The following is a 15503-nucleotide window of genomic DNA, read 5'->3' on the forward strand; positions in this document are numbered from 1 at the left end:
CCCAAGATGACAACAAACCCCCCCAAACCACACTTCAGCCCCCCCAAACCCCATCAACCCCCCCCAAGAAGACAACAACCCCCCCCCCCCCAGACCAGATCAACCCCCCCCCAAACTCCACCAAACCCCCCCCCAAGACAACAACAAACCCCCGCAGGATGACAACAACCCCCCACCCCAGACCCCATCAACCCCCCCCAAACTCCATCAAACCCCCCCAGGATGACAACAAACCCCCCCCCAAACTCCATCAACCCCCCCCCAAACTACTTCACCAAACCCCCTCCAAACCACGCTTCAACTCCCCCAAACCCCATCAAAACTCCCCCAGGATGACAACAACCCCCCCCCCCAAACTTCACCAAACCCCCCAGGATGACAACAAACTCCCCCCCCCCCCAGACCCCTCAAACCCCCCCAGGGTGACAACAAACCCCCCCCAAACTCCACCAAACCCCCCCAAGATGACATCAAACCCCCCCAAACCACACTTCAGCCTTGCCAGACCCCATCAAACCCCCCCAGGATGACAACAACCCCCCCCCAAACTCCATCAACCCCCCCCCAGGATGACAACAAACCCTCCCAAGATGACATCAACCCCCCCCAAGGTGACAACAAACCCCCCCCAAACTTCACCAAACTCCTCCAAGATGACATCAAACCCCCCCCAAAACACTTCAGCCTCGCCAGACCCCATCAACCCCCCCCAGGATGACAACAACCCCCCCCCCAAACTCCATCAACCCCCCCAGGATGACAACAAACCCCCCCAAGATGACATCAACCCCCCCCAACCCCCCCAGGGTGACAACAAACCCCCCCCAAACTTCACCAAACCCCCCAGGATGACAACAAACCCTCCCCCCCCAGACCCCTCAAACCCCCAAAGGATGACAACAATCCCCCCAAACTCCAAACCCCCCCCCCCCAAACCACACTTCAGCCCCCCCAGACCCCATCAAACCCCCCCCAGGATGACAACAAACCGCCCCAAGATGACATTAACTCCCCCCAGATCCCCCCAGGGTGACAACAAACCCCCCCCAAACTTCCCCAAACCCCCCAGGATGACAACAACCCCCCCCCCAAACTCCACCAACCCCCCCCCCCCAAACCACACTTCAGCTCCCCCAGACCCCATCAAACCCCCCCAGGATGACAACAACCCCCCCCCCCAAACTTCACCAAACCCCCCAGGATGACAACAACCCCCCCCCCAAACTCCACCAACCCCCCCCCCCAAACCACACTTCAGCCCCCCCAGACCCCATCAAACCCCCCCAAGGATGACAACAACCCCCCCCCCAGACCCCATCAAACCCCTCAAAATGACAACAACCCCCCCCCAAACTTCACCAAACCCCCCAGGATCACAACAAATCCCCCCCCCCAGACCCCTCAAACCCCCCCAGGAAGACACCTCCCCCCCCCCCCCGCCCCCCCCCAAAGGCCACACACCGCAGGCGGGCGGATCTTGCAGATGCCGCTTTTCTCGGCTATGGGTCGGATCTTGGCGATGTAACCCAACGGGTCTCGGAACTCCGCCCAGCTCGGCTCGAACACGGGACACTCGGGGGGGGGCAGGAAATCTTCGGGGGGCTCCGGATCTCCTCCTCCTCCTCCTCCTCCACCCCCCCCCACGACACCCCCCACCCCCCATTCGCTTCCCCCGCTTCGAAGCCCGGAGGTCCTGCGAGGGTTTTTTTCCTCGGGGGGGGTCGATTTGCGGGGGCTGCGCTCCTCGCTTTGCTTCCCCCCCCCTCCCCCTCCACAACCTCCTCCCCCCCCGGGGGGTCCTTTGCTGCTTCTCCCCCTCAGCTCCGACCCCCCCCGGCCCCCCCTCACCCCCCCATCCCTGCCTTGGTTGGCGGGGGGGGGCAGAGGAAGGGCAGGTTGGGATGGGGGGGGCCCTTCCTCGCCGCCCCCCCCCCCACCTCCTCCTCCTCTTCCCCCCCCCTCTTCTTCATCCTCCTCCTCCTCTTCCTCTCCCCCCCCCCTCCTTCTTCCTCCTCTTCCTCCTCCTCCTCCTCCTCCCCTCCTCCTCCTCCTCCCCCCCCCCCACGGTGGGGGCTCCCCCACGGCGGTGACCCCCCCTCAGCCGCCCCCCCCCCTTCCTCCTCTTCCTCCCCCCCCTCCCCCCACTCTGCCCACCTCCCCCCCCCCTCCCCCTCCTCCTCCATCCCCGCCTCTCCCCTCACCCCCTCAGGGGGCCATTCCCCCCCACCCCCCCTCTTCCCTTCCTTCTTCCCCCCCCCCCTTTTCCCTCTTTGCTTTTTTCCCCCCTTTCCCCTCTTATCCCTCACTAAACCCCCCCCCTCGGCTCCTGCTGACCCCCCCGCTTCGCTGCGAGCCCCCCCCTCAGGCCCGAGGCCTTCCCGACGCCGCCGCCGCCATCTTGGGATCCCTCCTCCTCTCTCTTCCCCCCCTCGCACTGCGCATGCGCGGGGTGCGCTGAGTCCCTCGCACCTCACGGCTTTTTTTTGTATCCTTCCGCCTTCTGTTCCGTCCCGGATGAAGACGGGAAAACTGAACCTCAATCCGCCCGGAGGACACGGGGAGGGAGTTCAGCTTTCTTCTTTCTTTCCGCCGTCGCCGCGGTTCGACCGAAAGGAAACGGAGGGGGGTGAGAGGAAGGAGAGAAAATAGTCCGCAGGCCCCGCCCCCGCTCCCCTCGGCGGGCGGAGGGATCCGCGCGCAGCCTTCGCCTCCGCGGCGCTGGGTCAGCGCTGGGGCCGGGACTCGTTGCGCACGTTGAAAGGGGCGCAGCGCGCATGCGCCGATCCTCCGGGAAGGAGGGGGGGAAGTGGGCGGGGTTAATGTGGGTGGGCGGGACCGGAAGTGGACCAGCCCTCGCCCGGAGTTCCGGTCCCGCCCCCTATATGGTTCCTATAGGAGCCGGTAGACCCCTATAGAGTTCTGTAGAACCCTATGGGAACGCGCTGACCACCCCGTAGAATCCTATAGAACCGCAGTGCTGCAGCCCCTATAGGTGCCTATAGGAACCCACAAAGCCCCATAGAATCCTGCAGAACCCTATGGGAACATGTCGACCCCTATAGGAGCTCATCGACTCCCAGAAGAACCCATAGAATCCTATAGAACCACAGGGCCGTAGCCCCTATATGTGCCTATAGGTCCCTATAGGAACCCACAAACCCCCATAGAATCCTGCAGAACCCTATGGGACATGTCAACCCCTAGAGGAGCTCATTGACCCCCATAGGAACCCATAGAATCCTATAGAACTGCATTGCTATGGCCCCTATATGTGCCTATAGGCTCCTCTAGGAACCCTAGAACCCCTATAGAAGCCTGTAGAACCCTATAGAACCCTGTAAAACTCTATGGGAACACACTGAGCCCTATAGGAACCCATAGAATCCTACAGAACCACATTGGAATAGCCCCTATAGCTCCCTATAGGGACTCGAGACCCCCTATAGAAGCCTGTAGTCCTTTATAGAAGCCTACAGAAGCCCAAAGGATCATGCTGACCCCTATAGAGCATGTTGACCCCTATAGAAACCCAGAGAATCCTACAGAACCACAGTGCGATAGCCCCTATAGCTGTCTATAGGTCCCTATAGGAACCCACAAACAGCTATAGAAGCCTGTAGAGCCCTATGGAAACACATTGACCCCCTATAGAGCCCATTGTATCCTACAGAAATGCAGTGCTATAGCCCCGCTAGGTCCCTATAGACCCCTCTAGGAAACCAAGAACCCCCATAGAAGCCCGTAGTCCCCTATAGAATCCTGTCGAACTCTATGGGAACACGTTGACCCCTGTAATAACCCATAGAATCCTATGGAGCCACAGTGCTATAGCTCCTATAGGTGCCTTTAGACTGCCTATAGTTGCCCATAGCCCCCTATAGGCCTCTATAGGGCCACCCTATAGGGCCATTATGGACCCTATAGGCCTTAAAGGCACCTGGATATCCTTTATAGCAGCCCGTAGCCCCCTGTAGGAACCACAGGGTCCTATAGGAGCCCATAACCCCCTATAGAACCCCACTCCTACACCCCCAAGGTCACTCTTATGGCCCTCTATAGGAGCCTATAGGCTTTACAGCCCCTATAGCCCTCATAGGTGCCTACAGACCAACTATAGGTGCCCTTAAACCCTTAGGAGCCCATATACCCCTATAGCACCACACTCCTATACCCCCCAAGGACGGTGCCTATAGGCCTTATGGCCCCTATACCCCCCACAGGTACCTATAGATTGCTATAGGTGCCCCTAAACCCTTACAGGAGCCCATATACCCTCCCCCCCGCCACTCTTACAGCCCCTCCAGCCCCCCCAAAGCCAGCCCTATAGCCCACAGCCCCACTCCCTACAACCATCCCCAAAGGTGTCCCCCCAGGCCCCCCTATAGCCCCCATGGGTGCCCCCCCCAACCCCCCTATAGCCCTCATAGGTGCCCCCCCCCCGAACCCCCCAATAGCCCCCAGCCCACCTATAATCCCTATAGGTGCCCCCCGCCCCCCCTGTAGCCCCCATAGGCGGCCCCCTCCAACCCACCTGTAGCCCCCATAGGTGCCCCCCCCAACCCCCTATAGATCCCATAGGTGCCCTCCCTGCCCCCCTATAGCCCCCATAGGTGCCCCCCCCAACCCTCATAGCCCCCATAGGTGGGTGCCCCCCCCCAACCCCGCTATAGATCCCATAGGTGCCCCCCCCAACCCCCTATAGCCCCCATAGATGCCCCCCCCCAATCCCCCTATAGCCCCCATAGGTGCCCCCCTGCCCCCCTATAGCCCCCATAGGTGCCCCCCCAACCCCCTATAGCCCCCATAGGTGCCCCCCGCAACCCCCCTATAGCCCCCATAAGTGCCCCCCCCAACCCCCCATAGCCCCCATAGGTGCCCCCCCCTGCCCCCCCCCCATAGGTGCCCCTCCTCCAACCCTCATAGCCCCCATAGGTGGGTGCCCCCCCCCCAACCCCGCTATAGATCCCATAGGTGCCCCCCCCAACCCCCCTATAGATCCCATAGATGCCCCCCCCAAATCCCCCTATAGCCCCCATAGGTGCCCCCCCAACCCCCTATAGCCCCCATAGATGCCCCCCGCAACCCCCCTATAGCCCCCATAAGTGCCCCCCCCCAACCCCCCATAGCCCCCATAGGTGCCCCCCCCTGCCCCCCCCCCCATAGGTGCCCCTCCTCCAACCCTCATAGCCCCCATAGGTGGGTGCCCCCCCCCCAACCCCGCTATAGATCCCATAGGTGCCCCCCCCAACCCCCCTATAGATCCCATAGATGCCCCCCCCAAATCCCCCTATAGCCCCCATAGGTGCCCCCCCAACCCCCTATAGCCCCCATAGATGCCCCCCGCAACCCCCCTATAGCCCCCATAAGTGCCCCCCCCCAACCCCCCATAGCCCCCATAGGTGCCCCCCCCTGCCCCCCCCCCATAGGTGCCCCTCCTCCAACCCTCATAGCCCCCATAGGTGGGTGCCCCCCCCCCAACCCCGCTATAGATCCCATAGGTGCCCCCCCCAACCCCCCTATAGATCCCATAGATGCCCCCCCCAAATCCCCCTATAGCCCCCATAGGTGCCCCCCCAACCCCCTATAGCCCCCATAGATGCCCCCCGCAACCCCCCTATAGCCCCCATAAGTGCCCCCCCCCCAACCCCCCATAGCCCCCATAGGTGCCCCCCCCTGCCCCCCCCCCATAGGTGCCCCTCCTCCAACCCTCATAGCCCCCATAGGTGGGTGCCCCCCCCCCAACCCCGCTATAGATCCCATAAGTGCCCCCCCATCCCCCTATAGCTCCCATAGGTGCTCCTCCCCAATCCCCCTATAGCTCCCATAGGTGCCCCCCCCGCCCCCCTATAGCCCCCATAAGTGCCCCCCCAACCCCCTATAGCCCCCATAGGTGCCCCCCCTGCCCCCCCATAGCCCCCATAGGTGCCCCCCCACAACCCCCCATAGCTCCCGTAGGTGGACCCCATCCCCCCTATAGCTCCCATAGGTGCCCCCCCCAACCCCCATAGGTGGGTGCCCCCCCCCAACCCCCCTATAGCTCCCATAGGTGCCCCCCCAACCCCCCTATAGCCCCCATAGATGCCACCCCCAAATCCCCCTATAGCCCCCATAGGTGCTCCCCCCCCCAACCCCCCTATAGCCCCCATAGGTGCCCCCCCCCCCAAGAAGGGTCTCAGGCGGGTCGCACGCCGTTTATGAAGCATCAAATATACAGAATCTTATGTACAGAGCCCGGCGTGGGCGCATGCGGGCCCGGGGGGGGGGGGGGTCAGTATTTGGGGGGGGGGGGATATAGGGGATATATAGGGGAGGGGGACATTAAAGTGCCATGTGACATTCAGCCTGAGCCGGGGGGGGGCCCGAGCAGCCAAACACGAGCCACGTGCAGGTTGGGTTTTTTTTTGTGTTTTTTTTTTTTTTTTTTTTTTTTGGGGGGGGTTCTTTATAAAGGGGGGGGTCGTTATAAAGGAGGGGGGGGTCGTTATAAAGGGGGAGGGAGGTCCTTATAAAGGAGGAGGGGGCACAAATGTGATCCCCCCCCCCCCAATCTTTGTTCTCCCACCCGACGGTTCTTCCCATCTTTATCCTGGAGGGGGAGGGGGGGGGGGATAAAAAAAAAATGGAGTGGGGGAGGGGGGGGGTTGAAATGGGGGGGGGAGGGGCTCAGACCACGGTACTGATACGGTTCCCCCCTTTGGGTTTGGGGGGGCCCTGGGGGGGTGGGGGTTGACCGAGGGGGGAAGTGGGACCTGCGGGGGAGTGGGGGCTGAGGGGGGTGTGGGGAGAAGGGGGGGGCAAAGGGGGGTAAGAAGGGTGGGGGGGGATGGGGGAGTGGGGGGGGGCGGCGTGGTGGTGGTGGTGGTGATGGTGGTGGTGGTGGGAAGGGGGGGCGGCCGACCCCCCCCCCACGACCCCGGCCCCCCCCCCGCCGCTTCTTAAAGGCCCCCCCCCCCCGAAAACGAAATGTTTGGCCGCCGTGGTGATGGGAGGAGGAGGGGGGTGGTGGCGGGGAGGGGGGGGGCCGGGGGGGTACGGATGGCTCAACCCGTGGGGGGGGGGAGCGGGGCTGTAAAGGGGTAAAGGGGAAAGGGGTTGCCTGGGGGGGGGTCCTGAAAGAGCCCCCCCGCGTTTGCCGGGACGGTGTAAAGTATAATGGGGGTGGGGGGAGGGAAGCTCCCTCCGGGGGGGCCGTGCTGCACCGGGGGGGCGGAGAGAGGGGGGGTGGGACCCCCGTGAAAGCGGGGGGGGGCACCGGCAGCGATGGCGGGGAGGGGAGGGGGGGGAGCGGGGCGACCGGGAGGGGGGGGCTGCTGGGGGTAAGGGGGTGGGGGGGGTGGAGGGGGACCGGGACCGCCACCCCCACCTCCCCCGGCCCCCCCGTGGCAGTATTGAGCGTGGAGGGCTTGGAGTTTGGAGGGAGCTTCCGAGGGCTGGGGGGGGCCCGGGGGGGGGTGGTGATGGTGGTGGGAGGAAGAGGCGGAGGAAGAGGAGGCCGAAGCCGAAGTGGGGCCCTGGGGGGGGTGGTGGTGATGGGGGGGGTTGGAAGAGGTGGGTTGAGTGGGGGGGGGGCCGGGGGGGCCTTTTCCCCTTCGGCTGCCAAAGAGGGAGCCCAGGAAAGAGGAGGAGTTGGAGACGGGCCGGGGGGGCGGCTTGTAGGGTTCGGGGGGGGGTCCCGCGCTGACCCCCCCCGCCGGAGGACCGCGGGTCTGGGGGCGGGGGCTGCTGATGATGGAGCCCTGCGGGGAGAAAGGGGCGGGGTTAAGACAAGCCACGCCCCTCTCCCACAAGACCACGCCCCCTCGTGTGATGGCCACGCCCCCAAACGCGTGGCCACACCCCCTTCTATTCCCAACCACCGCCGCATACCCACCCTTCAATAACATGAATGGGACGCATCGGGAGGCGTGGCTTCGTAAAAAGGGGGGCGTGGTTAAGATAAACCACGCCCTCTCCGTCCACCCCCAACCAGCGTGGCCACGCCCCCTTCAGACCCCACTCTTCCACAAATGCCACGGGGATATCTCCAGGTGGGCGTGGCTAACGAGAAGGGGGCGTGGCCAAGAGAAACCACGCCCCCATACACCACCCCTCGCTTCCCATGCGATGGCCACGCCTCCTCCGTCTCTAAGCCACGCCCCCTCATAAAAAACTCTTTGAATAACAATGAGAAGGCGTGGGGGCGTGGCTTATCTGGGCGTTGTTCAAATTGGGGGGCGTGGCTTAGAAGGGTGTGGCACGTGGAGGGGGGCGTGGCCAAAGCCCCCCACTCACCTCAATGGTGCTGTCCAGGGACCCCACGCTGTTGCGTCGGCCCCGCTTCCCTTGGGGGGGGGGAGGTGGGGGGAGACGGTTGGTTATGGGGCACAAAGTGAGGAGGGGTCTTTTAGGGGGGTGCCCTAATTGCCCCCCCCCATGGGTGTCTAATTGCCCCATAAGGACCCCTAATGCCCACTCCAGGTGACCCCAAGCCCCCCCCAGCTGACCCCAAGGACCCCAAATGCCCCTCAACGACCCCAAATCCCCCCCAGGTGCCCCAAAACCCTCCTCAAATGACCCCAACCCCCCACCAAAGACCCCCAATCCCCCTCCCCCATATAAACCCTCCCCACAATGACCCCCGATGAACCCCCAACCCTCCCCCACCCCCCCCAAGCTGACCCCAAAAGACCCCCAAGGACCCCAATTGCCCCTCAATGACCCCAAATCCCCACCAGATACCCCCAAACCCCCCTCAAATGAACCCAAGCCCCCACCAAAGACCCCCCCAACCCCCCCCCATATGTGTACCCCCTCCAGGTGACCCCCATGAACACCCAATCCCTCACCCAAGCTGACCCCAAAAGACCCCTAAGGACCCCAAATGCCTCTCAACGACCCCAAATCCCCCCCCAGGTGCCCCCGAAACCCCTCTCAAATAACCCCAACCCCCCACCAAAGACCCCCCAACTCCCCCTCCCCCATATGTACCCCCCCCAGATGACCCCCATGAGTCCCCAACCCTCCCCCCAGCTGACCCCAAGGACCCCAAATGCCCCTCAACGACCCCAAATCCCCCCTCAGGTGCCCCCGAAACCCCTCTCAAATGACCCCAACCCCCTCCCCCATATGTAACCCCCCCCCAGATGACCCCCAACCCCCCCTGCCCCCCCACAATGACCCCAAAAGACCCCCAAAGACCCCAAATGCCCCTCAACGACCCCAAATCCCCCCCCAGGTGCCCCCGAAACCCCTCTCAAATAACCCCAACCCCTCCACCAAAGACCCCCCAACCCCCCCGCCCCCTATGTGACCCCCCATGAACCCCCAACCCCCCCCCCCCAAGCTGACCCCAAAAGACCCCCAAGGACCCCAAATGCCCCTCAACGACCCCAAATCCCCCCCAGGTGCTCCCAAAACCCTCCTCAAATGACCCCAACCCCCCACCAAAGACCCCCAATCCCCCTCCTCCATATAAACCCTCCCCCCAATGACCCCCGATGAGCCCCCCACCCCCCCCACCCCCCCCACAATGACCCCAAAAGACCCCCAAAGACCCCAAATGCCCCTCAACGACCCCAAATCCCCCCCCAGGTGCCCCCGAAACCCCTCTCAAATAACCCTAACCCCCCACCAAAGACCCCCCAACCCCCCCTCCCCCATATGTACCCCCCCCAGATGACCCCCATGAGTCCCCAACCCTCCCCCCAGCTGACCCCAAGGACCCCAAACGCCCCTCAACGACCCCAAATCCCCCCTCAGGTGCCCCCGAAACCCCTCTCAAATGACCCCAACCCCCTCCCCCATATGTAACCCCCCCGCAAATGATCCCAACCCCCCCTGCTCCCCCCAAGCTGACCCCAAAAGACCCCCAAGGACCCCAAATGCCTCTCAACGACCCCAAATCCCCCCCCAGGTGCCCCCGAAACCCCTCTCAAATAACCCCAACCCCCCACCAAAGACCCCCCTCCTCCCCCTCCCCCATATGTACCCCCCCCAGATGACCCCCATGAGTCCCCAACCCTCCCCCCAGCTGACCCCAAGGACCCCAAATGCCCCTCAACGACCCCAAATCCCCCCTCAGGTGCCCCCAAAACCCCTCTCAAATGACCCCAACCCCCTCCCCCATATGTAACCCCCCCCAAATGACCCCCAACCCCCCCTACCCCCCCCAAGCTGACCCCAAACACCCCTCAACAACCCCAAATCCCCCCCCAGGTGCCCCCGAAACCCCTCTCAAATAACCCCAACCCCTCCACCAAAGACCCCCCCAACCCCCTCCTCCCCCCCCCCACCCCCCAAGTCCCCCCCCCAGCTCACCCCCATCAGACAGGTCCCTCAATGAGCTGCTCAGGGCGCTGCGTTTCAGCCCCTCCCCGAAGTTCTCCTCCACGCTGCTGCGGCTCAGCCCGTTCAGAGCCTCGCGGGGGGGGCCCCCACCCCGTGCCCCCGACACCCCCTTCTGCTTCTCCAGTTCGGCTGGGGGGGGGGGGGGGCGAAGGGGGGGTGGAGGTCACCCCGGTGCTCCCCAGTGTCATTTAATCCCATCCCAGTGCTCCCAGTACATCCCAGTGCCCCCAGTACATCCCAGTGCCCCCCGGTCCCCACCCAAGAGTCCCCAGTGCCCCCAGTGTCATTAGGTCCCATCCCAGTGCTCCCAGTACATCCCAGTGCCTCCCAGTCCCCATCCAACTGCCCTCACTATTCCCCAGTGTCATTTAATCCCATCCCAGTGCTCCCAGTACATCCCAGTGACCCCCAAGCCCCATCCCAGTGCCCCCAAAATCCCATCCAAGAGCCCCAAGTGCCCCCCAGTCTCCATCCCAGTGCTCCCAGTACATCCCAGTGACCCCCAAGCCCCATCCCAGTGCCCCCAAAATCCCATCCAAGAGCCCCAAGTGCCCCACAGTTCCCATCCCAGTGCTCCCAGTACATCCCAGTACCATTCAGTTCCCATCCAAGTGCCCTCACTATTCCCCAGTGCCACTCAGTCCCATCCCAGTGCTCCCAGTACATCCCAGTGCCCCCCAATCCCCATCCCAGTGCTCCCAGTGCCTCCAGTGCCCTCCCAGTGCCTCCCAGCACCTCCCAGTGCCCTCCCAGTTCCTCCCATTCCCTCCCAGTGCCCTCCCATTGCCTCCCAGTTCCTCCCATTGCCTCCCAGCAGCTCCCAGTGCCCTCCCAGTGCTCTCCCATGGCCTCCCATTGCCTCCCAGTTCCTCCCAGTGCCTCCCATTACCTCCCAGTGCTCTCCTATTTCCTCCCAGTTCCTCCCATTGCCTCCCATTACCTCCCAGTTCCTCCCAGTACCCTCCCATTACCTCCCAGTGCTCTCCCATGGCCTCCCATTGCTTCCCAGTGCCCTCCCATTGCCTCCCAGTTCCTCCCATTGCCTCCCAGTTCCTCCCAGTGCCCTCCCATTGCCTCCCAGTTCCTCCCAGTACCCTCCCATTACCTCCCAGTGCTCTCCCATGGCCTCCCATTACCTCCCATTGCCTCCCATTGCCTCCCAGCACCTCCCAGTGCCCTCCCATTACCTCCCAGTGCCCTCCCATGCCTCCCAGTTCCTCCCAGTGCCTTTCTATTACCTACCATTGCCTCCCAGTGCCTTCCCATTGCCTCCCAGCAGCTCCCAGTTCCTCCCATTGCCTCCCAGTTCCTCCCCGTGCCCTTCCATTGCCTCCCAGCAGCTCCCAGTTCCTCCCATTGCCTCCCATTCCCTCCCAGTACCCTCCCATTACCTTCCAGTGCTCTCCCGTGGCCTCCCAGTGCCTCCCAGTGCTCTCCCATTGCCTCCCAGCATCTCCCAGTGCCCTCCCCTTGCCTCCCAGTTCCTCCCATTGCCTTCCATTCCCTCCCAGTGCCTTTCCATTACCTCCCAGTAGCTCCCATTACCTCCCATTGCCTCCCAGCAGCTCCCAGTTCCTCCCATTGCCTCCCATTCCCTCCCAGTGCCCTTCCATTACCTCCCATTGCCTCCCATTACCTCCCAGTGCTCTCCCATGCCCTCCCATTGCCTCCCAGCAGCTCCCAGTTCCTCCCATTACCTCCCATTCCCTCCCAGTGCCCTCCCATTTCCTCCCAGTGCCTCCCAGTGCCCTCCCATTGCCTCCCATTCCCTCCCAGTGCCTCCCAATACCTCCCAGTGCTCTCCCATTGCCTCCCAGTGCCTCCCAGTGCCCTCCCATTCCATCCCATTGCCTCCCAGTTCCTCCCATTGCCTTCCATTCCCTCCCAGTGCCCTCCCATTGCCTCCCAGTTCCTCCCATTACCTCCCATTCCATCCCATTGCCTCCCATTGCCTCCCAGTTCCTCCCAGTACCCTCCCATTACCTCCCAGTGCCCTCCCATTGCATCCCATTGCCTCCCAGTTCCTCCCATTGCTTCCCAGTTCCTCCCAGTGCCCTCCCATTGCATCCCATTACCTCCCAGTGCCCTCCCATTGCCTCCCAGTTCCTCCCAGTGCCTCCCAGTGCCCTCCCATTGCCTCCCAGCATCTCCCAGTGCTCTCCCATTGCCTCCCAGTTCCTCCCATAGCCTTCCATTCCCTCCCAGTGCCCTCCCATTGCCTCCCAGTTCCTCCCATTGCCTCCCAGTTCCTCCCATTGCCTCCCAGCATCTCCCAGTGCTCTCCCATTGCCTCCCAGTTCCTCCCAGTACCCTCCCATTACCTCCCAGTGCTCTCCCATGGCCTCCCATTACCTCCCAGTTCCTCCCATTGCCTCCCAGTTCCTCCCAGTGCTCTCCCATTGCCTCCCAGTTCCTCCCAGTGCTCTCCCATTGCCTCCCAGTTCCTCCCAGTACCCTCCCATTACCTCCCAGTGCTCTCCCACTGCCTCCCATTGCCTCCCATTGCCTCCCAGTCCCTCCCATTGCCTCCCAGCAGCTCCCAGTCCCTCCCATTGCCTCCCAGTTCCTCCCAGTTCCTCCCATCGCTCACCCTCCACTCGGTACTTCTCCATCTCCTGCACCTCAGCCACGGACTCCCGCAGGTCGCTGGCGAAGCGCAGCCTGTCCTGAGGGCTGGGCGCGTTGAAGACGATCAGCACCTTCCGCTCCCCCCCCGGAGCCGCCGACAGCAGCTTGATCCCAAACTGGTAATCTGGGGGGGGGTTATGGGGGGGGGGGTCAGAGGGTATGGGGGAATTTGGGCAAGGGGGGCTGTGGGGGTGGGGGAATGAAGGGATGTTCCGTTGGGGATGCTGAGGGGTGAAAAGGAATCCCATTGGGGACAGCATGGGGCATCACATTGGGGACAGCATGGGGCATCCCACTGGGGTCAGCATTGGGCATCCCATTGGGGACACCATGGGACATCCCATTAGGGACAGCAGGGGACATCCCATTGGGGACACTATAGGGCATCCCCTGGGGACACTATGGGACATCCCACTGGGGACACCATGGGGCATCCCATTATGGGACGTCCCACTGGGGACAGCATGGGACATCCCACTGGGGTCAGCATTGGGCATCCCATTAGGGACACTATGGGACGTCCCACTGGGGACACCATGGGGCATCCCATTATGGATACTATGGGACATCCCACTGGGGACAGCATAGGACATCACATTGGGGACACTATGGGACATCGCACTGGGGACAGCATTGGGCATCCCATTGGGGACACTATGGGGCATCCCATTGGGGACAGCATGGGGCATCCCACTGGGGACAGCATGGGGCATCCCACTGGGGACACTATGGGGCATCCCATTGGGGACAGCACGGGACATCCCATTGGGGACACTATGGGGCATCCCATTGGGGACAGCATGGGACATCCCATTAGTGACACTATGGGGCATCCCACTGGGGACAGCATGGGGCATCCCATTAGGGACACTATGGGACATCCCACTGGGGACATTGTGGGGCAGCATGGGGCATCCCATTGGGGACACTACGGGACATCCCATTGGGGACACTATGGGGCATCCCACTGGGGACATTGTGGGGCAGCATGGGGCATCCCATTGGGGACACTACGGGACATCCCATTAGGGACACTATGGGACATCCCACTGGGGACATTGTGGGGCAGCATGGGGCATCCCATTGGGGACACTACGGGACATCCCATTGGGGACACTATGGGGCATCCCACTGGGGTCAGCATTGGGCATCCCATTAGGGACACTATGGGACGTCCCACTGGGGACACCATGGGGCATCCCATTATGGATACTATGGGACATCCCACTGGGGACAGCATAGGACATCACATTGGGGACACTATGGGACATCGCACTGGGGACAGCATGGGGCATCCCATTAGGGACAGCATGGGACATCCCATTAGGGACACTATGGGGCATCCCACTGGGGACAGCATGGGGCATCCCATTGGGGACACCAAGGGACATCCCATTAGGGACACTATGGGACGTCCCACTGGGGACACCATGGGGCATCCCATTATGGATACTATGGGACATCCCACTGGGGACAGCATAGGACATCACATTGGGGACACTATGGGACATCGCACTGGGGACAGCATTGGGCATCCCATTGGGGACACTATAGGGCATCCCCTGGGGACACTATGGGACATCCCACTGGGGACACCATGGGGCATCCCATTATGGGACACTATGGGGCATCCCACTGGGGACAGCATGGGGCATCCCATTATGGACACTATGGGACATCCCACTGGGGACATTGTGGGGCAGCATGGGGCATCCCATTGGGGACACTGTGGGACATCCCATTGGGGACACTATGGGGCATCCCACTGGGGACACTATGGGACATCCCATTGGGGACAGCATGGGACATCTCACTGGGGACACCATGGGACATCTTGCTGGGGACACTATGGGGCACCAAGGGACATCCCACTGGGGACACCAAGGGACATCCCATTGGGGACACTATGGGACATCCCACTGGGGACACCAAGGGACATCCCATTGGGGACACTATGGGACATCCCACTGGGGACACCAAGGGACATCCCATTATGGACACTATGGGACATCCCACTGGGGACACCATGGGACATCTCACTGGTGACACCATGGGACAACTTGCTGGGGACACTACGGGGCACCAAGGGACATCCCATTGGGGACACCAAGGGACATCCCACTGGGGACACCAAGGGACATCCCATTGGGGACACTATGGGACATCCCACTGGGGACACTGGGGCAGCAAGGGACATCCCATTGGGGACAGCATGGAGCATCCCATTAGGGACACTATGGGGCATCAATGGAGATCCCACTGGGGCCAGCATGGGGCATTCCATTGGGGACAGCATGGGACATCCCATTGGGGACACCAAGGGAAATCCCACTAGGGACAACAATGGACATCCTACAGGGGACACTATGGGACCTCCTGTTGGGGACACTACGGGACCCTCACCCTGGGGACACCAAGGGCCATGGGGCTATGGGACTCCCTATAGGAAACCCCACAGAACTACGGGACACCCTACAGGACAGAGTGGCTCCCAGCAGTGGGCCCCTCTGGGATGTAGGGACAGGAGAACGTCCCTTTGGGGACCCCGT

General features: G+C 62.7%; 2 protein-coding genes across 2 annotated transcripts in view; both read right to left on the bottom strand.

Annotated features, from left to right (window-relative positions):
• KDM5C (lysine demethylase 5C) overlaps positions 1-2397 on the bottom strand; it is a 43832-nt gene extending 41435 nt beyond the window's left edge. The window contains exons 1-2 of the mRNA XM_090126482.1: positions 2368-2397; positions 1462-2073 (exon numbers count right to left, since the gene is read on the bottom strand). Of these exons, the coding sequence (XP_089982608.1) occupies positions 1462-2073; positions 2368-2397 (642 nt within the window). The remainder of the gene's footprint in view (positions 1-1461; positions 2074-2367) is intronic.
• A 4266-nt stretch (positions 2398-6663) lies between these two features.
• The window catches only part of LOC116240088 (IQ motif and SEC7 domain-containing protein 1-like), a 42569-nt gene continuing 33729 nt past the window's right edge, over positions 6664-15503 (bottom strand). The window contains 5 exon segments of the mRNA XM_090126483.1: positions 6664-7166; positions 7169-7736; positions 8272-8321; positions 10297-10455; positions 12917-13078. Coding sequence (XP_089982609.1) covers positions 6664-7166; positions 7169-7736; positions 8272-8321; positions 10297-10455; positions 12917-13078 — 1442 coding nt within the window.

The sequence above is a fragment of the Phasianus colchicus genome, chromosome 29, assembly GCF_987193195.1.
Source record: "Phasianus colchicus chromosome 29, bPhaCol1.hap1.1, whole genome shotgun sequence".
Lineage (NCBI taxonomy): Eukaryota > Metazoa > Chordata > Aves > Galliformes > Phasianidae > Phasianus > Phasianus colchicus.